The sequence below is a fragment of the Sinohyriopsis cumingii genome, chromosome 1, assembly GCF_028554795.1.
Source record: "Sinohyriopsis cumingii isolate HCF-2022 chromosome 1, ASM2855479v2, whole genome shotgun sequence".
NCBI lineage: Eukaryota > Metazoa > Mollusca > Bivalvia > Unionida > Unionidae > Sinohyriopsis > Sinohyriopsis cumingii.
The window spans coordinates 21,852,337-21,876,628 of record NC_142961.1 but is presented as its reverse complement, the minus strand read 5'-3'; the positions used below and the strand labels follow the sequence as shown (position 1 = coordinate 21,876,628).

The 24,292-nt window shown below is 35.5% G+C and overlaps 1 protein-coding gene across 1 annotated transcript in view; it reads left to right on the top strand.

The window, feature by feature from the left end:
- LOC149806535 (coiled-coil domain-containing protein 25-like) overlaps nt 1-24,292 on the top strand; it is a 45,985-nt gene that overhangs the window by 2,207 nt on the left and 19,486 nt on the right. Inside the window, exons 2-6 of the mRNA XM_089954221.1 lie at nt 1,874-1,921; nt 4,493-4,532; nt 5,007-5,058; nt 6,669-6,744; nt 10,777-10,880. Of these exons, the coding sequence (XP_089810347.1) occupies nt 1,874-1,921; nt 4,493-4,532; nt 5,007-5,058; nt 6,669-6,744; nt 10,777-10,880 (320 nt within the window). The remainder of the gene's footprint in view (nt 1-1,873; nt 1,922-4,492; nt 4,533-5,006; nt 5,059-6,668; nt 6,745-10,776; nt 10,881-24,292) is intronic.

Genomic DNA, 24,292 nt, shown 5'->3' with positions numbered 1-24,292 from the left:
CTTAAAAAGAGAACAACAGAAGCTATACTTTGTAATGAATTTTAACTGATTAACTTGATTACAGTATTGCAATTTCAAGCTAGTAACAATGCTTAACCAACTACCCTTAATCAATAATTTTTCTGTTTACTTTCTGAAATTTCATTATAAAATGGTATTTGACAAGATATCTAAACTTGTTTGAAACAATGCATGAGAGCAAATGCACATCTTTCAGATCGTACTGTTCATTGTAATTTCTTTGTTGCCGATAAAACCTTATGATAACTGTTTATAGACAATGCAGTGAAGAATTAAAGTTAGTATACAAATGAACTAAACCATTCTTTACAACCAAATCAGCACAGCCAACATGTAACTGAATCTATTTTTAGAAAGGGTGATTTTCTTTATGTAACAATGGACTTTATAGCTTTGATACAACAGTACATTGATAGGATTGCAGACATAAGGTTTTATTATTTGTCTACCTAGTTTTTGTAACATTAGGCATTGGTTAAATAGTATTTGATTCGCTGGCTTTTTTATTCATAATTTCACAAAAATTAGAAAACAACATTGACTGTAGAGCATCTCTCAAATTCCACAGCACAGCATTGTTCCATATGTTTCTGACCTACATAATTGCAATTTAAAGCTAAATCTTCAATAACATAATATTTAGACTCTGTTTTCTATGACTTGTGTATTTTCCTGAATATATTTGCCCAGTGGTTTATGAAAAGAGATGTGCCCCATTATTTCCTCATGACAGGTTCACTTACAGTTCCAAACAAGGGGCCCTGAGTGGCTGAGTGGTCTAAAGCGCTTACCGTTACGGATCACTGCCATCTCACCTCTGTCTGCGTCGGTTCGAGTCTCGGATTCGGCTAATGTGGTTATGTGAGAAAGCTTGCCAGTAGCTTCTCGTGGGTCGGTGGTTCTTTCCGGGGGTTTCCGGGTTCTTCCTCCACCATTAATACTGGCCGCCATGTATAGCCTATCTTGTGCTGAAAAATGCGTTAAGCCCTACAACAACTACAGTTCCAAACTGATTTTTATGAAGAAAATAATGTATACTGGGGAGGTAAAATATACAAGTTACTGATTCCATTCTTAAAACACAGATTGCTATTTACATAGTAAGTTTAAGTTTCGAAAGATATGTTTGTTTTTTTCTCATCAAAGGAATTGCGGAAATTGGGCAGTGATAGTTGCTAACTTACTCAGGAATGGTTAATGGTCAATCAGCTATCAAAAACCATCCTGTGAATGTGCAAGAGTTTGTTGGCACAATTGATATCAACACAAAATATTTGCCTTGAGCTGTAACACAACACTGAACTAACCTGGATAAGGCAAGGGAACCATGACCCCTGCACCAGCTTTTGTCAGCCATTTAATATGAAATGATGGTGGTTTATACCTGACCTCTTTGCTTCTCGATTACTGCTATTTGAATTGCCCGAAGGATATTTTTACATTAGCTCATGACTGTTTACAGTTTAAACATGCAGCATGTTACGGGCATATATTGAAGTGGTGGGGTTTCTCTTTTGTTTTGTTTTATTTCAGAAGATTACTGAAAATTGTGTTTTTTGAAACACAACAGTGTCAGGGGGTTTGGGAGTAAAAATATATTTTTAGCATGACACATCGTGTTATGACAGGTATGTAAATGCTATTTGCCTTATTACATCACCGGGAAAAAAACCCTGAAATTCCTTTGCTCATGGGTATATGAACTTTCTGATCAAAATGTGAAGTCCTGATAAATATATCATGACCGCTGTCTTTAAATGAAAGTGATAATATCATATTAATGATTTACATGCTGATTTTTCTACAACTCAGGCTAACTGTAATGAACTCAAACCTTGTATAATATTTACAGTGGTTTCACCTCCATACACCTTGTATATGGGTGCTGACAAACATGAAAGTAAGTAGTCATATTTTCAAATTTTGTCTTTTAGACCATCATCATTATTTTATCCTATAAAAAAAAAACATTTGAAAAGGTGGCTCATAAATGTTAGGAATTGTTTATTACAAATTTCAGTGATTACTAGAATTTGGCTGTGCCATAATCAACATATTTTTTATCAGTTCTCCCGATTTTGAATAGAGCATTTGATTTATTCTATAAAACAAATTGTTGGATCTTTGGTCCATGCAAAATTGGACATACTGGAAAAAGGGTAGAACATATGTTGTTACAGTATAAAATGTCAGATCCAATTTTATGATGCATTGTAGTATTGATGTTGTAATTATTTGTATATCTCATGAGGATGCACTTATTAACACTACATGTTAATGTAAACAAGGATCTGTGGCTAAAGTGGACTGAAAACAAAGTGTTAAGTGTTTGCAAATAATGACAGATCAGTTTTATCTCACAATGTGACTTACAAAATAATGACAGATCATTTTTGTCTTACAATGTTACTTGAAAAGAATGACATTTTGTTTCACAATGTGACTTGAAAATAATGACAGATCTGTTTTGTCATACAATGTGACTTGTACATAATGATAAATCAGTTTTGTCCCACAGTGTGACTTGTACATAATGACAGATCAGTTTTGTCCCCCAATGTGACTTATACATAATGAAAGATCAGTTTTGTCCCACAATGTGACTTGTACATAATGGCAGATCAGTTGTGTCCCACATTGTGACTTGTACATATTGACATATCAGCTTTGTCCCACAGTGTGAATTGTACATAATGACAGATCAGTTTTGTCCCCCAGTGTGACTTATACATAATGACAGATCAGTTTTGGGGCCCCGAGTGGCAGAGTGGTCGAAAACACTCTCTGTTACGGATCACTGCCATCTCACCTCTATCTGCGTAGGTTCGAGTCTCGAATTCGGCCAATGTGGGTATGTGAGAAAGCTTGCCAGTAGCTTCGCGAGGGTCGGTGGTTCTTTCCAGGGATTTCCCGGGTTCTTCCTGCACCATTAATACTGGCCGCCATGTATAGCCTATCGTGTGCTGAAAAATGGTGTTAAACCCTACAACAACAACAACAACAGATCAGTTTTGTCCTACAGTGTGACTTGTACACAATGAAAGATCATTTGTGTCCTGCAATGTGACTTGTACATAATGACAGCTCATTTGTGTCACACAATGTGACTTGTATATAATGACAGATCAGTTGTGTCCCACAATGTGACTTGTACATAATGACAGGTCAGTTGTGTCCCACAATGTGACTTGTACATAATGACATATCAGTTTTGTCCCACAATGTGACTTGTACATAATGACAGATCAGTTGTGTCCCACATTGTGACTTGTAAATAATGACAGATCAGTTTTGTCCCACAATGTGACTTGTACATAATGACATACAAGTTTTGTCCCACAATATAACTTGTAAATAATGACATATCAGTTTTGTCCCACAACCTGACTTGTACATAATGACATATCAGTTGTGTCACACAATGTGACTTGTAAATAATGACAGATCAGTTTTGTCCCACAATGTGACTTGTACATAATGACAGATCAGTTTTGTCACACAATGTAACTTGTAAATAATGACAGATCAGATTTGTCCCACAATGTGACTTGTACATAATGACATATCAGTTTTGTCCCACAGTGTGACTTGTACATAACAACAGATCAGTTTTGTCCCACAATGTGACTCGTACATAATGACAGATCAGTTTTGTCCCACAGTGTGACTTGTACATAATGACATATCAGTTTTGTCCCACAATATAACTTGTAAATAATGACATATCAGTTTTGTCCCACAACGTGACTTGTACATAATGACATATCAGTTGTGTCACACAATGTGACTTGTAAATAATGACAGATCAGTTTTGTCCCACAATGTAACTTGTAAATAATGACAGATCAGATTTGTCCCACAATGTGACTTGTACATAATGACATATCAGTTTTGCCCCACAGTGTGACTTGTACATAACGACAGATTAGTTGTGTCCCACAATGTGACTCGTACATAATGACAAATCAGTTTTGTCCCACAGTGTGACTTGTACATGATAACAGATCAGTTTTGTCCCACAATGTAACTTGTAAATAATGACAGATCAGAAGGGGCCCCGAGTGGCCGAGTGGTCTAAAGCGCTCTCCGTTACGGATCACTGCCATCTCACCTCTGTCTGCGTGGGTTCGAGTCTCGGATTCGGCTAATGTGGGTATGTGAGAAAGCCTGCCAGTAGCTTCTCGTGGGTCGGTGGTTCTTTCCGGGGTTTTCCCGGGTTCTTCCTCCACCATTAATACTGGCCGCCATGTATAGCCAATCGCGTGCTGAAAAATGGCGTTAAGCCCTACAACAACAACAACAACAACAGATCAGAAGACGTGATGATAGATAAGAAGGCAAATCTGATTTACTTTTCACCACATGGAGACATGCTTAATTTTAACTTTTCAAGGAATACTATATTATATCAAATATTTTAAACTATAAATCATAATAGTGCTTCTTTTAAACTGAGTTTTTTTATTTCTAGATGAAGACTTGATTAAATGGGGTTTTCCTGAAGATGTATGGTAAATTTATCATTTTGACTTTTTACCCATTGAACAAATGGAGTGTTTCATGGATATATTAATTTTATTTCTAATGTCCATTGAATGCACAAAAGTAATTTGTATGAAAGTAATGATCAGTGACTTTTCTTTCCTTTATATTAACATTGTTTTATTCCTTTTAGACCAATAAATATGTACTTATAACAATATTTTTATTTTATGGTGGTCATTTCCAATGACTACAAGATTAAAAGTGTTGTTATTGGGACAGATTTGAAATGATTTGTCCATATTCTGCCTATTAGTCTGTGATAGACATATTTGTCTTACATGAAAATGTTAGTAGAATGACAGTTTTTAAATTTGTAATGTGTAAATATCTCCTTTTCAAAATTTAATCTAAGTAGATTTCGTTAATGTAATGAGAGTAAGGCTTTAGTTTTGAATGATCAGCACATGTTGCATGATTTTGATATATATCTTTTTTTGCAGGTTTCATGTGGACAAATTGTCATCGGCTCACGTATATCTCAGGCTGCATCCGGTAAGAGCAGTTTTGATACAGTTCACAATTAATTGTAATGTAATTGTGCTCCAATTAAATGTTGCCATAAATGATTTCACAACTAAAGAAGTTGCAGTCAGATTAAAGAACTCTTTGCAATCAATTTTTATTCAAATGAAGTAATTATTTTCTGTGTTAATACATGTTTAGGTGGGCCCCGAGTGGTCTAAAGTGCTCACTGTTACAGATCACTGCCATCTTACCTCTGTCTGTGTGGGTTTGAGTCTCAGGCTCAGCCAATGTGGGTATGTGAGAAAGCTTGCCGGTAGCTTCTTGTGGGTTGGTGGTTCTTTCCCGGGTTCTTCCTCCACCATGTATATCCTAACTTGTGCTGAAACATAGCATTAATCCCGATAACAACAACAACATCAGCATGTTTAGGTTAAATATATTTATTACTAATTGATATACGAGTCTATACATAAACTCTTTGCTCTCAAAAATGAATGTAATTACAGTACATCCTTACGGCCACCCTGAATTAAGACCACTGCTACAAAAACACAGGATGCCAGTCCCATTTGCTTTGTAGTAAAGCAAACTCTTTCCCAGAAGTGAGGCCACTTTTCCCATGTGCTACAAGTTATCTTATTTAGAATGTGTTACAATTTTTGCAACATTCTCAGCGAGACAAATGTTTTCTTTCCTTGTCAGCTCTTGTCTCTGCTATCAAATGTTAACTTTAGGATTATGTGGAGAAAAACACAATGAATCTTACTGAATTGGCAATAAAAATCTGATTAAGGAAAAGTTCTTGGAATGGAGAGGTCCCTTGATTTTAGATGATGATCTTGTAATTAAAAAAATAAAATGGACTGACAATGTGTGTTTGTCCTAAGGGATAGTTCCATGTAGGTAGTGTTGGGAAAGAAGTTTTTGTCAGAGTTTAACTTGTGGAAATCCATTAATATAAGAAGAAATAACCAGTCTTGCTTTAATTGTAAATATGGAATAAATACTTTGCTTCACATGCTGTTAATTTTATTTGTGTTGCAAAGGTAAGTTGCTGGAGCCACACTAATGTGCATTTCAAATGTCTTACCCAGTAACATTAACACTAATGTGCATTTCAAATGTCTTACCCAGTAACATTAAATGTGTGTTAACCAAAGTTATTCTCCATGTGCCTTGTCATTAGACATTGCCAATTAAATAATCACAAGACAACCAGTAAGGTAGAAAATTAAAAAAATATTGTTTGAGCTTAAAAGGTTAAAAGATGAAGGTACATGTATTACTGAAAACATGGGTCTAAATTATCAAACTATTGTTGCTCAGTTACCAGTCTAACTATTGTTGCTAAATTACGAGTCTAACTATTGTTGCTAAATTACCAGTCTAACTATTGTTGCTCAGTTACCAGTCTAACTATTGTTGCTAGGGTAATCATTATTAAGTTGTTAGATTTGCTTGTGTTCTGGTTCAGATTCTTGGAATTTTTTAAGTAGACTTTCCATGTGACGCACACAGCACATGCCTATCAAAATACTGGAGAAAAGATGCTATTATTCTCTTACATTTTAGAGTTAAGCAGTTAAATTGTGATAAAGATATGGGTGACATTTTAAGGTATATTAGTTTTCTTTCAGGGAGAAACCCTAGATGATGTTCCACAAGCTGTAATAGATGACTGTGCACAGCTTGTCAAAGCAAACAGTATACAGGGTAAAAGAATTTTGCTTGCACATCAGGTATCATGCTGCACCCATAATTTTAGGTAATCTGACTTATCCCCACTGCCTAAGTTGGGTGAAGTGATGGCAAACCAGGAAGAAGTGAGTTAGAGGTCAGATTTTGTTATGGCAAAATGAGATCGTGAACAACTTTCATTTTATTGGCTCTGCAAGTTAAATTATATTAAAATACAGCAAATATTTAATGAAAATGTTAAAACTTTCTATCTTGAATGTGGGAAACTATTTCATAACTTTGTTAATTGCATTAGGCAGTAACCTCACAAATTGGTATTTGTGAATGAAAAACAGTAATTCATACCTGTCAAAAGTAGATCACTGCAGTTTTTGCAGGTGAAATATGGGATAAATTAATTAATCTCTTCTTAGTTTTTTGGTTTCAGTCCTTCTTTTGTGATATTATATTTGGTTTCAGGGATTTTACATGATTAGGATTAGACTATTATTCTAGAATATCACAATTTGTATGGTCAGCAGTTAATTTGCGATTTATAATTGGTACCGAGTACATAGATTTTTAGGGGTCCTCAGAAGCCCAAAATGAGACTGTTCCTAAATGAAATATTTCAAAATCATCCTTGAATTCCAGATTGTTAAAATTATTGAAGTTATTGGTTCCCTGCTGTTGTAATATTTTCCAGGTTCTCAGTTGGAAATGTATCTTAAATAAGTTACAGACTATATAATCCAAGTTGTCAATAGGAACCATTCAGAGCAGCCAGCATTATTTAGAAGAAAAATGGAATAAAATCAGCCATAAGGAAACTGAGCTAGATTTGTAAGGAGTTAAACCTTATAATATACATTGTTCACATGAAGTACATGTTTTTACATGGCCAGACTACATGCAAGAGAGAATGGAACATACAACTGGGAGGAAAAAGCAGTTGCCATGATGCCTGTATCATTTGGTAGAAGCTGAGCATACAACTCTAAATGTTGAGCTGTTTGTCAGATAGATCTACTCTATATTTTTCATGTGAGGGCTCGGGCTCTTTTGATAAATAAGTACAGCGTGACCCTGCTATAACATGGTAGCTGGGAGCCATAGAATTTGACCATTTTATAGATCGAACCATGTTATAAGCAAACAGATCAGTTAACTGAAGAAAATGATGCATGTCCCCACATAAAATTGCAGGGAGGGGTGTTTAGATAATAAATGCGGTTGCAAAAACGTGCTTCGTTGGCACAGCTACCATCTTTAGTCGATGCATATTAAATAAGAGCTACACCTGTAGTGGAAACAGAGAAGGCATGCATAATATTTTACTTTATTCAGAGAACCGTGTATTGGTACATATACATGTATACTGTTTATATACATGTCTAATGCATAGCATGAATAAAGTATCAATACCATGTACTCACCCACGAATCTCATCACATACATTGAATCCACAGTACAAGTAATTCCATTGAAAATATGCACACACACATTTTAAATATTCATTAATTTTGGCACAGGTCATATAGGTTTTAATTCAGTGGGAAAAAATAACTCATTCTCATAACGAATGATGAAGCACATTTACTTTTCATTACGTCTCAAGTTGGTAGAAGTTAGTTTGCATATTAAGCTGCCATTGGTAGTGTTCGTAAGCATAAACTTTTTTCCTGTGAAAAGGAAACTTTCATGGCACAGTAAACATGTTCCAGTCACATTAGAAAATGAAACAATCCATCAGGTTGTATTGCTTTCATTTAAGTTTGGTATTGACTTCCTTTGTTTTTATTGAAGATTGTGGTTGACTTTCTTTGATGAAGGGTGCATACATTACTGAAGTTGCTGCTAAAGGACAGCTTTGGAGAACCAAACAAATGCCCATTTCTTATTGTGGTGGCAACATCAAATAATTGTATTGCATGATTGCAACTGACTTTTTTCCCATTTGCTTACTACATTTTCATAACAATCGGTGCTTCAAAAGTAATGTTTTCTTTTGAAATTTCAGCAAACTATTTTATCTGAGTACTTTTATATATAAAAGCGGAATTGGTTGTCATTTGCTCAATTGTAGTTGCTATTCATTCCTGCCTATTGAATAGATGTTCGGGTGTTTTTCTTTTTTTTTTTTACATTTGTGGTAGAGGGGTGATGCTGCCTTCCATGCATGCATCAGAAATTTATAAAAAGGCTCAACAGACAATAGAGATGTAGGTGTTCTGGTCTGATGACAGGAATTACTAAAGAAAATATGAGTGTTGTGAAGGATTTAATTCTGAGTGAAAAGAAGAATTTTACTTACCATCCACATGCAAATGTCAGTCTATGTAAATATATTAATTTACTAGTGAGCAGTCAAAAATCCAACGAAAGATTGATTATGAGATGCCTCGTCCGGTTGATCTCTGCTACTAGAAATGTCAGATTTTTTTAAAACAACAAATGCAGATATCTCACAACATACAGTACTCTGCTAGCTGGCAACATAAGTGGATTATGATATAACAATGCACTACTAAGATGGTTTGTCAATATGGACAAAGAATTTGTTTATGTAACAATAGATAAATTTCAGTGTGCATTTTATATCAAGTTTGCGGCTTCCTTTCATGGGGCCTCTGAATTTCTCCACTCCAAACCAGTGGTTATATATACAAGTCTAAATAGCCAACAATGTCGCCAATACAAATATTGCCAGACGGTATATTTTGTTGGCAATAAGGAAACAAATTGCAATTTGCAACATTGATGAAGCCCTGCACGATTTCTGAATATACTTTTTACACGTTATTTTTCGAAACTTTTAAAAAGTGTTATTTGTTTAGGCTCTTTCAAACAGTAACAAGAAAAGCGTGAAGACAACAAGCTGTGTAAAATTTAACAAATAATTTATTAACCTTGAAAACAAGTTAAAAATAAGAAAAAGAACTTATGGTTTTAAGAATCAAATCCAAAACTAATCCAAGAATTAAAAAATAAAAGCCCTAGTAATAAAACGTCCTAATAAAACTGAGTTCAAATCTCGATGAAATCCAAAATGGAAGGTGATGGCATAGGCTGTGGTCAGCGTCGTACTGATATGTTAACAGTTCTTTGTTGAATCATAGAAAATGATAATATTCCAGTTTGAATTCTGTATAAATTTTGATAACTGTCTTTGTCCAAGAATTAATTTAGAGCACTAGTATTTCCAGGGAAAAGAATCACTTTTCTTTAAAATAAAATAAAATAATTAGCCCCAAAACTGGTCACAACATAAAACACTTTAACTTCTCAAGTGTTAAGGCACTAATGACTATTCTTTCTCAAAACATCAATAGTAAATTTAGCAACAACACAAAACAGATGCCCAGATGTGGGTCAGTCCTCTGGAAAAACCTAATTGATACATGTTATTTGTTACATACTCCAAGTATAGCGTCAATTCCACTTTATGAGCTTATAAAAAATATAAAAAAAAGTTGTTTACTTCAACTCTTTCTGGTTCTGAATCAAGGTCAGGAACTAGGTCAGCATTAAATACAATGTCTCTGTAAAGTTGTTTACATCAAAAGTAAAAGAAAATCGGTCAGAACTGAACTCTGTGTCAGTAAATAAAGTTACATTACAATAGCAGGTAATGGAATAAAAATATGTAAAACTTACAAACAAACAATTTAATTAAATCAAATATAAATTAAATCAAATATGCATAACAAAAGAAAAAACTATTTATTTGTGTATGCGAAAAATACATATAGCATTTCAGGAGCCACACCATCATTGTCTTGTATTATTCATATGTGATCTCTTCCACAAAATGATAATGAACTTTTAAAGTTTTTTTTATAGTACTTTTATGAAAGAAATTGTTTTTTCATATATGAGAAAAATATGTGTATATGAAATTTCAGAAGCCACACCACGACTGTGTTATATCTGAATTCATGTTATGACGGTGCTATAGTAGGGTCACACTCTATGTAACTAATTAAATAAGTAAATAATTTAACTATTGACTACAGTAAGCTATTAAAATTTCAGCTCAACTCCGAGTTCATTTCTTAAATTTTTCAGGAACTAAAATGAATAATATAGATGTTGTATACACAATGTGGGGTAACTTGAAGAAAACAGCTGGTATGGATGTTGGTCAAGTTGGTTTCTACAGGGACAAAGAGGTATGTGTAGTTTACAAGAAATCTATTAGTACTCTCACATTCATATTTTATGCATAATTGTTCTGTCATTTTTTGAAAATGGTAATACATCTTGGACTGCCTATTTTAATTCTTGTGGCTGTTAGGCCAAGTGAGCATGTAATATGACCCTACATCTGTCATGTGTCCATCAGTAATTATGATTTGAATCTTTTCCTCAGACTCCTGTGGACCTGTTTCGACAGAGAGCAATCTTTCAGGAAATGCTTTTGCTTTGTCTGAATGATGAAGTCTTTCACAGATATTGCCACTGTTGCTAAAAATAGAACTATATTTAAATTTTTAAATAACTAGTGAATAGGATGTGATTGAATATGACAGAAAGCATCCTGGCATGAAGACCTTTTTATTAAAAATTAAAAATCCCATTCATTTTCTATGAACTGTTGCTATTTTCAGTTTCTTAAAAAATGCCACTAGTCCAGTTCCAACCAGACATGGCACATATAATCCTGGCATTCAGGTTTGTACAAATGAGGTCATCAGATATGGCTTGAATTGCTAAAAATAGAAAAACCTTTAACTATTTGTTCTTAAAAATTGTTAAACACAATTTGATGAGATGTGACATAAACATCCTGGCATACAAGTAATGCTGATCTGCCATTAAATGTGGACACCTTTACCTGGCGTGAAGACCTTTAAATTTTGTAGAAATAATGCTGATCTGCCATCAAATGTAGACACCTTTACCTGGCAAGAAGACCTTTACATTTTGTACAAATGATGCTGATCTGCCATCAAATGTGGACACCTTTACCTGGCGTGAAGACCTTTACATTTTGTACAAATGATGCTGATCTGCCATCAAATGTGGACACCTTTACCTGGCGTGAAGACCTTTACATTTTGTACAAATGATGCTGATCTGCCATCAAATGTGGACACCTTTACCTGGCGTGAAGACCTTTACATTTTGTACAAATGATGCTGATCTGCCATCAAATGTAGACACCTTTACCTGGCAAGAATACCTTTACATTTTGTACAAATAATGCTGATCTGCCATCAAATGTGGACACCTTTACCTGGCGTGAAGACCTTTACATTTTGTACAAATGATGCTGATCTGCCATCAAATGTGGACACCTTTACCTGGCGTGAAGACCTTTACATTTTGTACAAATAATGCTGATCTGCCATCAAATGTAAACACCTTTACCTGGCGTGAAGACCTTTACATTTTGTACAAATGATGCTGATCTGCCATCAGATGTGGACACCTTTACCTGGCAAGAAGACCTTTACATTTTGTACAAATGATGCTGATCTGCCATCAAATGTGGACACCTTTACCTGGCGTGAAGACCTTTACATTTTGTACAAATGATGCTGATCTGCCATCAGATGTAGACACCTTTACCTGGCAAGAAGACCTTTACATTTTGTACAAATAATGCTGATCTGCCATCAAATGTAAACACCTTTACCTGGTGTGAAGACCTTTACATTTTGTACAAATGATGCTGATCTGCCATCAAATGTGGACACCTTTACCTGGCAAGAAGACCTTTACATTTTGTACAAATGATGTTGATCTGCCATCAGATATAGCCACTGTTACTAAAAAATTATAAAACTTTTAAATTACATTTTACAAAATTCACTCAACAGAATTTGATCAATTTTAATAGAGTGCATTCTGACATTCAACCTTTCAGGTTTTATTTACAAATGATGCATATATGTCATTAAGTAGGGCCACTGTTGATTAAAAAAAATATTACAAGATTTAAATGAATTATTCTGAAAAACTGCACAATATAATTTGAGCCAGCTTTACTGAAAGAACCCTGGCATAAAGACTTTCAAAAGACTTGGTTCACTTTATGGCTAAAATTGGCCCTACTTTAGATTGTAAAGCTATTTTTCAGAATGTATCTTCAATATGGGTACCTAATAGAACATATTCTTTTTCAACATGGCTTGTATCCAAAATAGGTATTTGCCTTTACTGTGGTTTTAATGCAAAATGATGATGACATTATATACAGTGGGAAGCATCAAAATGAGATGCCTCGATGTTCCATTATATTTTGGTACAATATTGTGTACTGATCGGTACAATATTGTGTACTGATCGTGTGCTACAATGTATACATAGACTTGCAAGTTCAGCTTCTCATTTCCATTTATATTGATCAAAATTGATACCTTTTATATTATTATATTCTAATATATTTTTTCATTATGACAAACATTTTCCTATTAATTATAAAGCTATTTGCATCAGGCACTGATTATTCTCAGTTATATCATTAAGAATTGTTTTCTTGGTAAAGTTATTTAATTTATAGCAAATGCTTATTTTTAGTAGTTTTGTTATTTTTTATTGGTTAAAGATATCAATTACTATTGCAGGAAAAATAGCAGTAATGTTTCTATACCATTGTTTCAGATCTGGTCACATCAACTGCTGTAATTCATCTTCATTATTACTGTAATTGTTAGGTGTAATTATTCATCATTATTATGTAATTATTAGAAAAATATAGGTTGATACTAATATTCAGTGCTCAAAAATTCTGACAGCCTGATTACCAGGGCTTCCCTTATTTCAGACTGGGCCACTCAGGTATTCTAAGTGAATTGCCCATTCGGGCTTGTCCAAAAATCTATTTTATGAGAGAAAACTTTCATCATGCTGACAAAATGGGTATTTTATTTTTAGGTTGCGAAGCATGTGACATTTGAATCAAGAACAGATTGCCTGTGTTGTCCACAATTAGTATTAACTTGGCCTTTAAGATGCATGTGGTTCTACAATTAATTTGCAGTAGCGGTTCTCAGCAAAGACAGGCTTCTTTTTCTTTTCTCCTGAGTTATAATTGATCATATACCCATATGTCTATAGGCAGACAGGGAGGGGAGAGAGATAAATGCAGTCGTTCCTTCCTTAGGCCTTCTGATAATCATCATTGTTGCACTATCGCCCATGCCCTCTGGTGAGTCACCTGTGGTGCTGGGCTATAAACTAACCCTTTTGATTAGATTTGGACTTCTTGCAAAATGGTGATTGATCCAAACCTTTTCATAGGTCTCCAGATTTTGTTATTTGAACATGTCCTACCTTCATCATGGAATTCCCAAGTGATCTCTTGAGAAAGGATGTTTTAATACAAGAAAATCTAGTTTTTTTGCTTGTAAAGGACAATATAGGTACTAAGAAAATCACATGAACAGGGTTTTTATTCCACAACATTTCTGGTTAAAAGACCTGCAATAGAGATGTGATGAGTACATGATCAATTATGACATGGCCATCATATACTTATGTACTTTCATATGGCTACAGTTCAATCCCTTGGGTCTTTATTGAGAGTTCAGGAAACCTGCTGCAGAGACATCAACATTCCTGCATGGCACACTTCAAAAACGTGTGGAATATTTGGTTTTAGGATTACGAAATCAACAATCTTACATCCCTCATTGTGTGGTGGATAATCAAAGTAGAGAAGCCAGATCCATGTTCCTTCTCAACATTTGATCCATCTAGGTATGGAACCCTGAACACATAAACTTGGCATCTTCTTCCATGTGCATAAAAAGTATTGTTCATGCATTGGCATCAACCAAGATGTTGAAGTTGCACCTTCAGTAACATGTCAGGCATTGATTTTCATTCTTCACGACCCATAAGGATGGGCTGCATGTGCTCTTTGTTTTATCTGGAAGGTAATGTGGGCACATAAACTTGGCATCTTTTATCTGGAAGGTAATGTGGGCATATAAACTTGGCATCTTTTAATTCTCTGGAAGGTAATGTGGGTACATAGGCTTGGCATCTTTTAATTATCTGGAAGGCAATGTGGGTACATAAACTTGGCATCGTTCAATTATCTGGAAGGTAATGTGGGTACATAAACTTGGCATCTTTCAATTATCTGGAAGGTAATGTGGGTACATAAACTTGGCATCTTTTAATTATCTAGAAAGTAATGTGGGCACATAAACTTGGCATCTTTTAATTCTCTGGAAGGTAATGTGGGTACATAAACTTGGCATCTTTTAATTATCTAGAAGGTAATGTGGGCACATAAACTTGGCATCTTTTATCTGGAAGGTAATGTCGGCACATAAACGTGCCATCTTTTATCTGGAAGGTAATGTGGGTACATAAACTTGGCATCTTTCAATTATCTGGAAGGTAATTAGGGTACATAAACTTGGCATCTTTTAATTATCTAGAAAGTAATGTAGGCACATAAACTTGGCATCTTTTAATTATCTGGAAGGTAATGTGGGCACATAATCTTGGCATCTTTTAATTATCTGGAAGGTAATGTGGGTACATAAACTTGGCATCTTTTAATTATCTGGAAGGTAATGTGGGCACAAACTTGGCATCTTTTATCTGGAAGGTAATGTGGGCACATTAACTTGACATTTTTTAATTATCTGGAAGGTAATGTGGGCACATAAACTTGGCATGTTTTAATTCTCTGGAAGGTAATGTGGGTACATAAACTTGGCATCTTTTGATTATCTGGAAGGTAATGTGGGTACATAAACTTGGTATCTTTTAATTATCTGGAAGGTAATGTGGGCACATAAACTTGGCATCTTTTAGTTATCTGGAAGGTAATGTGGGTACATAAACTTGGCATCTTTTAATTATCTGGAAGTTAATGTGGGTACATAAACTTGGCGTCTTTTAATTATCTGGAAGGTAATGTTGGCACATAAACTTGGCATCTTTTATCTGGAAGGTTGTTGTTGTTGTTGTAGGGTTTAATGCCATTTTTCAGCACACGATAGACTATACATGGCGGCCAGTGTTAATGGTGGAGGAAGAACCCAGTAAAACCCCGGAAATAACCACCGACCCACGAGAAGCTACTAGCAAGCTTTCTCACATACCCACATTTGCTGAATCCAAGACTCGAACCCATGCAGACAGAGGTGAGATGGCAATGATCCGTAACGGAGAGCACTTTAGACCACTCGGCCACTCGGGGCCCCCTTATCTGGAAGGTAATGTGGGCACATACACTTGGCATCTTTTAATTATCTGGAAGGTAATGTGGGCACATAAACTTGGCATCTTTTAATTCTCTGGAAGGTAATGTGGGTACATAAGCTTGGCATCTTTTAATTATCTGGAAGGTAATGTGGGTACATAATCTTGGCATCTTTTAATTATCTGGAAGGTAATGTGGGTACATAACCTTGGCATCTTTTATCTGGAAGGTAATGTGGACACATACACTTGGCATCTTTTAATTATCTGGAAGGTAATGTGGGCACATTAACTTGACATCTTTTAATTATCTGGAAGGTAATGTGGGTACATAAATTTGGCATCTTTTATCTGGAAGGTAATTTGGGCACATACACTTGGCATCTTTTAATTATCTGGAAGGTAATGTGGGCACATAAACTTGGCATCTTTTAATTATCTGGAAGGTAATGTGGGCACATAAACTTGGCATCTTTTAATTCTCTGGAAGGTAATGTGGGTACATAAGCTTGGCATCTTTTAATTATCTGGAAGGTAATGTGGGTACATAATCTTGGCATCTTTTAATTATCTGGAAGGTAATGTGGGTACATAACCTTGGCATCTTTTATCTGGAAGGTAATGTGGACACATACACTTGGCATCTTTTAATTATCTGGAAGGTAATGTGGACACATTAACTTGACATCTTTTAATTATCTGGAAGGTAATGTGGGTACATAAACTTGCCATCTTTTATCTGGAAGGTAATTTGGGCACATACACTTGGCATCTTTTAATTATCTGGAAGGTAATGTGGGCACATAAACTTGGCATCTTTTAATTATCTGAAAGGTAATGTGGGCACATAAACTTTGCATCTTTTATCTGGAAGGTTGTTGTTGTTGTTGTAGGGTTTAATGCCATTTTTCAGCACATGATAGGCTATACATGGCGGCCAGTGATAATGGTGGAGGAAGAACCTCGGAAATAACCACCGACCCACGAGAAGCTACTGGCAAGCTTTCTCACATACCCACATTGGCTGAATCCAAGACTCGAACGGATGCAGACAGAGGTGAGATGGCAATGATCCGTAACGGAGAACGCTTTAGACCACTTGGCCACTTGGGGCCCCCTTATCTGGAAGGTAATGTGGGCACATTAACTTGGCATCTTTTAATTATCTGGAAGGTAATGTGGGTACATAAACTTGGCATCTTTTATCTGGAAGGTAATGTGGGCACATACACTTGGCATCTTTTAATTATAAGGAAGGTAATGTGGGCAGATTAATTTGGCATCTTTTAATTATCTGGAAGGTAATGTGGGTACATAAACTTGGCATCTTTTATCTGGAAGGTAATGTGGGCACACACACTTGGCATCTTTTAATTATCTGGAAGGTAATGTGGGCACATAAACTTGGCATCTTTTACCTATCTGGAAGGTAATGTGGGTACATAAACTTGGCATCTTTTATCTGGAAGGTAATTTGGGCACATAGACTTGGCATCTTTTAATTATCTGGAAGGTAATGTGTGCACATAAACTTGGCATCTTTTAATTATCTGGAAGGTAATGTGGGCACATAAACTTGGCATCTTTTAATTATCTGGAAGGTAATGTGGGCACATAAACTTGGCATCTTTTAATTATCTGAAAGGTAATGTGGGCACATAAACTTGGCATCTTTTATCTGGAAGGTTGTTGTTGTTGTTGTAGGGTTTAATGCCATTTTTCAGCACACGATAGGCTATACATGGCGGCCAGTATTAATGGTGGAGGAAGAACCTGGGAAAACTCTGGAAATAACCACTGACCCACGAGAAGCTACTGGTAAGTTTTCTCACATACCCACATTGGCTGAATCCAAGAGTCAAACCCATGCAGACAGAGGTGAGATGGCAATGATCCATAACGGAGAGCGCTTTTGACCACTTGGCCACTTGGGGCCCCCTTATCTGGAAGGTAATGTGGGCACATTAACTTGGCATCTATTAATTATCTGGAAGGTAATGTGGGCACGTTAATTTGACATCTTTTAATTATCTGGAAGGTAATGTGGGCACATAAACTTGGCATGTTTTAATTCTCTGGAAGGTTATGTGGGTACATAATCTTGGCATCTTTTAATTATCTGGAAGGTAATGTGGGTACATAATCTTGGCATCTTTTAATTATCTGGAAGGTAATGTGGGTACATAATCTTGGCATCTTTTATCTGGAAGGTAATGTGGGCACATACACTTGGCATCTTTTATCTGGAAGGTAATGTGGACACATACACTTGGCATCTTTTAATTATCTGGAAGGTAATGTGGACACATTAACTTGACATCTTTTAATTATCTGGAAGGTAATGTGGGTACATAAACTTGGCATCTTTTATCTGGAAGATAATGTGGGCACATACACTTGGCATCTTTTAATTATCTGGAAGGTAATGTGGGCACATAAACTTGGCATCTTTTAATTATCTGAAAGGTTATGTGGGTACATAATCTTGGCATCTTTTAATTATCTGGAAGGTAATGTGGGTACATAAACTTGGCATCTTTTATCTGGAAGATAATGTGGGCACATACACTTGGCATCTTTTAATTATCTGGAAGGTAATGTGGGCACATAAACTTGGCATCTTTTAATTATCTGGAAGGTAATGTGGGCACATAAACTTTGCATCTATTAATTATCTGGAAGGTAATATGGTCACATAAACTTGGCATCTTTTATCTGGAAGGTAATGTGGGTACATAAACTTGGCATCTTTTGTCTGGAAGGTAATGTGGGCACATACACTTGGCATCTTTCAATTATCTGGAAGGTAATGTGGGCACATAAACTTGGCATCTTTTAATTCTCTGGAAGGTAATGTGGGTACATAAGCTTGGCATCTTTTAATTATCTGGAAGGTAACGTGGGTAAATAAACTTGGCATCTTTTATCTGGAAGGTAATGTGGGCACATACACTTGGCATCTTTTAATTATCTGGAAGGTAATGTGGGTACATAAACTTGGCATCTTTTATCTGGAAGATAATGTGGGCACATACACTTGGCATCTTTTAATTATCTGGAAGGTAATGTGGGCACATAAACTTGGCATCTTTTAATTATCTGAAAGGTTATGTGGGTACATAATCTTGGCATCTTTTAATTATCTGGAAGGTAATGTGGGTACATAAACTTGGCATCTTTTATCTGGAAGATAATGTGGGCACATACACTTGGCATCTTTTAATTATCTGGAAGGTAATGTGGGCACATAAACTTGGCATCTTTTAATTATCTGGAAGGTAATGTGGGCACATAAACTTTGCATCTATTAATTATCTGGAAGGTAATATGGTCACATAAACTTGGCATCTTTTATCTGGAAGGTAATGTGGGTACATAAACTTGGCATCTTTTGTCTGGAAGGTAATGTGGGCACATACACTTGGCATCTTTCAATTATCTGGAAGGTAATGTGGGCACATAAACTTGGCATCTTTTAATTATCTGGAAGTTAATGTGGGTACATAAACTTGGCATCTTTTAATTATCTGGAAGGTAATGTGGGTACATAAACTTGGTATCTTTTAATTATCTGGAAGGTAATGTGGGTACATAAACTTTGCATCTTTTAATTATCTGGAAGGTAATGTGGGCACATAAACTTGGCATCTTTTAATTATCTGGAAGGTAATGTGTGCACATAAACTTAGCATCTTTTAATTATCTGGAAGGTAATGTGGGCACATTAACTTGACATCTTTTAATTATCTGGAAGGTAATGTGGGCACATAAACTTGGCATCTTTTATCTGGAAGGTAATGTGGGCACATAAACTTGGCATCTTTTAATTATCTGGAAGGTAATGTGGGCACATAAACTTTGCATCTATTAATTATCTGGAAGGTAATATGGTCACATAAACTTGGCATCTTTTATCTGGAAGGTAATGTGGGTACATAAACTTGGCATCTTTTGTCTGGAAGGTAATGTGGGCACATACACTTGGCATCTTTCAATTATCTGGAAGGTAATGTGGGCACATAAACTTGGCATCTTTTAATTATCTGGAAGTTAATGTGGGTACATAAACTTGGCATCTTTTAATTATCTGGAAGGTAATGTGGGTACATAAACTTGGTATCTTTTAATTATCTGGAAGGTAATGTGGGTACATAAACTTTGCATCTTTTAATTATCTGGAAGGTAATGTGGGCACATAAACTTGGCATCTTTTAATTATCTGGAAGGTAATGTGTGCACATAAACTTAGCATCTTTTAATTATCTGGAAGGTAATGTGGGCACATTAACTTGACATCTTTTAATTATCTGGAAGGTAATGTGGGCACATAAACTTGGCATCTTTTATCTGGAAGGTAATGTGGGCACATTAACTTGGCATTTTCTTCAAAGTGCATCAAAAGAATTGCTCATGCAATGGAGAAGGCATCAACCAATATGTTGAAGGTGAATCTTCAGTAAGATGTCAGGCATTGATTTTTCATTCTTCCATGACCCATAAGAATGGGCTATATGTGCTGTTTTAATTATCTGGTAGGTAATGTGGTTACCTTCCTTCCATTAGTGTTTATCATGAAAACAGTTACAAAATGTGAGACACAGATTGCATTAGCTCTTATTGTCCACTGAGATGAAACTTGCTTTCTCAACAATCTGCTCCTTTAGTGACAGACAGCAAAACAAGTCATCGTGATCTCCATACCTTTCAGGCAATCGAGATTGGCACTATTCCATCCCTGTCCAGAGAAACTCTTCCTTCACTCATGGCTCATTTCAGGGATGTTGTGATTAAAAATGAGTCTAGAGCTTCATTGATGGGGGGATCAGAACAGCTGAGGATCCTCCTCATGAGGACATACAAGGGGAAATTGTTTGTTGTTGATTACTGGTGTCACATTAGTGAAGTTACACCACTTTCAGCATTTATTCCCCAAAGGAAGATTTCTTTCCTTTTCTCTTAAAATACAAGAAATTATTTCATTTTACAATCAGGGTTTAATATTCATGATCTCAGACATGTTCAGACTTCAAGGAAGAGATGAATTTGGCGGAAACAAGATAATTTCCAGCTTGGGGTTCAGTTCAAACACACAAATCACACCCACTCGCATTATTTTTGATGAATGAGTGAGCTATATGCTTTATCCATCGATCCATTCTACATGTAGGTCGATTCTAGACTGACATTTGTCATTCTAAGCACAATAGCTGGTTCCTTCCCAAGAGCAGCTTGCTGTCACTAGTCAACCAACAATAACTGTTTGTTCCCTCTCCTTGATTGTTCTGTCAAGAGAGGCAAAGATGCAGGACCATATGTGTACCCTCAGATGGGACCATAGTTACAGTTGCACAATGACTGCATCAACTATGAAAGACTTTCTACTGCTGAAGGCAGGAACGCAAACAAAACCCCACAGGTGCTGGCTGCTTGACTAAAGGGAGTTATCAAAATGTTGTATTCTGAACTCTCACAGGATCAGGTACACTCAGGAAGATTTGAGCTAGCAAAGATCGAGCAGCTTCCATGAGCCTGCCCTTGAATGTAATGTCTCAATTTGGGACATGGAGAGTCAGATGACTGGTATGCCCAGTCTGGCATCTAGTTTCTGTTTGCATGAGACGACCTTGCTAAGGAAAGAACTGAATCTCATCAGGTTAGTGGTAGCTGTACAGACAGTGACCACTTTCCATTCATGAAAGTGACTGCTCCAGTGGCCTGAGCGGTTAGAGCATCCACCTCAGATGCGGGAGGTCATGGGTTCAAATCCCAGCTGAGTCATACCAAAAATGGTACTAGTAGTTGCCTTGCTTGGCACTCAGAATTAAGAGGTTAGTGTTAGGACTGGTCAGCCTGGTGTCAGGATAATGTGACTGGGTGGGACATGATGTCTGTGGCATGATGCTCCAGTGCTAGACATCACTGTAAACTGCCAAACTGCAGACATCATAGTGATTTGGCTGAAAAATTGTTAAAGCTACTTTAAAAATCCAAATCACAAACACATACACACACCCCATTCATGCAAGCACAACCTTTGACCCAGACATAATTTGCCACTTTCGCCAGATGCACCTGGGAAACTTTTTGATGGTGAGACAGTATTCAAGAGAGGAATCATGCAGGGATATGCTACACACATATATAAAAATGTTAACTCATATTGTGCTAAACCAACATTAAAAAGTTCATCCTTTTAGTAGAGCAGTCATGTACCTACTGAATGACATACATAATGGTCAAATGCTCAGCATTTCCTCCTCCTTTTACCTATTTTGCTAATGTCATTTGATCATGTATTGATGGAGAAAGTAAATTTGTAGTAAATTATTTTTCTTCAGTAATATCTACCTGTGAGCATCCTTTAGTGTGTCATTCAAGGAAAAAACTCATTTAAATTGGCTTGCCACCTAGCAGGTAGAAATGGAAGTTAACCTGTAAGAGTTTCTTCCCTTTGTCTAAATATAACATATAGACAGATATCTGTTTTGTTTTGCTAAAAAGTTTGCTTCTCACAAAAGTCAGTTCATGAATACACTGTTTCATAAATACAGTACCAAGGTTTTAATGGTGTAATGTTTCTGCCTTTACCAACATTTACATACCTCATTGATTTAAATGCCAATTCCTTCTTTTCCTCCTTGCTGTCCTTTCCAGTCCCATCCCCACCAAGGTATCATGTTTTAAAATGGGACTAGTTTTAAGTATGAGTATAGTCGTTATCAATGACATTTTTTTCTTGTCAAAAGTGATTGATACAAGCAAAAAATACTTTGTCATAATACATATCGTCATTATTTAACATTACAGCTCTTCTGGATAAATATTGCAGTCATATTTTGTGTTATAGATGATACAGCCTTTGTTTTTATATGTTTAGACAAAAATATGAAGTGTTAACAATGTTTATCGCTTTGGATTTCCATACCTGAATCATAAATTATTTTAAATCAGGTTTGCAATTGGGGAAATGAGAATTTTAGATATTTTGCTTTCTCCACTCTGTCTGTGGGTTTCCTTATCCATGTGTCAGTATTTAAGTTTCTTTATTTAAGCAAAAAATAATAAATATACTGTAAGCTGGTGTTTTTCAGATACAGCACTTGTTACTTTCACTCCACTAGAACAGTTAAGAGCATTTATGTTTTATTTTTTACTTATTTTATGCTGCTCTATGAATTAGTAGATTTTACAAGAGAAATAAATTTGATAATTAACTGGAATTTTGTTTTCACGCGAGAATTTTTCTCAATAGACCTTGATAACATTATGTCAGAAGAATTTAATTTGCCATGTTGTTATTTGCTTGGTGCAGTGGTGGCATGTTGACCTGTCACACAATAGAACACCATTTGAATCTCACTATGAGGTTATATTTTTTTCATTCATTGTTTTTCTTCAAGTTTGTGCTTTCTTACCTTGAATTTGGGAAGATGTGTATTAATACTCATATTTTCTGTGCAAATGTACACAAAAAACAGTACAATAAAAGTGGTAAACAGCTGATATTGCTATAAGAAATCTATACTTTAGTCTGTTTTACAGTTTAGCAGACATGTCTGAGAATAAAGAAAATTTGCTTGTGTTCATAACAGATATTTTTCAACTTGAGGGTGAAAATATTATAGTATTTTCACTTGTGGCTTCACCACTCTACCAGTGAATAAATCACTTATTCACTAGATATAAGCAATATGTTTACATTTGTGAAACAAAAAGTCTAATTTTTTCAAACACAGGTCTTCTAGGATAACAAGTTCAGTTCATATTCATGTTGGAGTCGATGGCAGTTTTGTTAATAACTACAAAAATAGTTTGATTAACAAATATTAGTTTTTTAAAGATCTGACAGAATTATAAATAAGTAACCATTTACTCAGTTGAAATGAGCAGTCACAAATAGAAAATTTCAACATCTTGATTCTTATAAAGAAAGAATACATCTTGCCAAATTAGTAAATCCAATTCTTTTCTATTTTGGCACTAAAACTTTATAATATTTAAAGAAAATTATTAATTATAAATTATAAATTAATTAATTATTGTAAAACTTAGGAAGACATGCATCAGAAGGCCTCATAAATGGTTGGGGGGATGTGGCAGGGAGAGGATTTGATTACTTGAGCTATTGAAGTCAGCCTCTTTGTTTGGTTCTTGGTTTTGTTCCAGATCCTGATGTTGGATTTTTTTTTTTTGTATAAGGCTGTTTCCTGCTCATTTGTGGATGTAACAAATCAGATAGAACCATTTATCACAACAATTTATCCCTAATTTTCTCTGCAGTATTCAGTTTTGACAAGTTGACTTTCTGTTTTCCACTTTGGAGGATGCTGATTATATTGGTAAAGGAAGGGTTTAAATAAATCCTCAGAACCTCCACTAAATCTGAAACAGAAAACTTAACTTTGGAATCAGA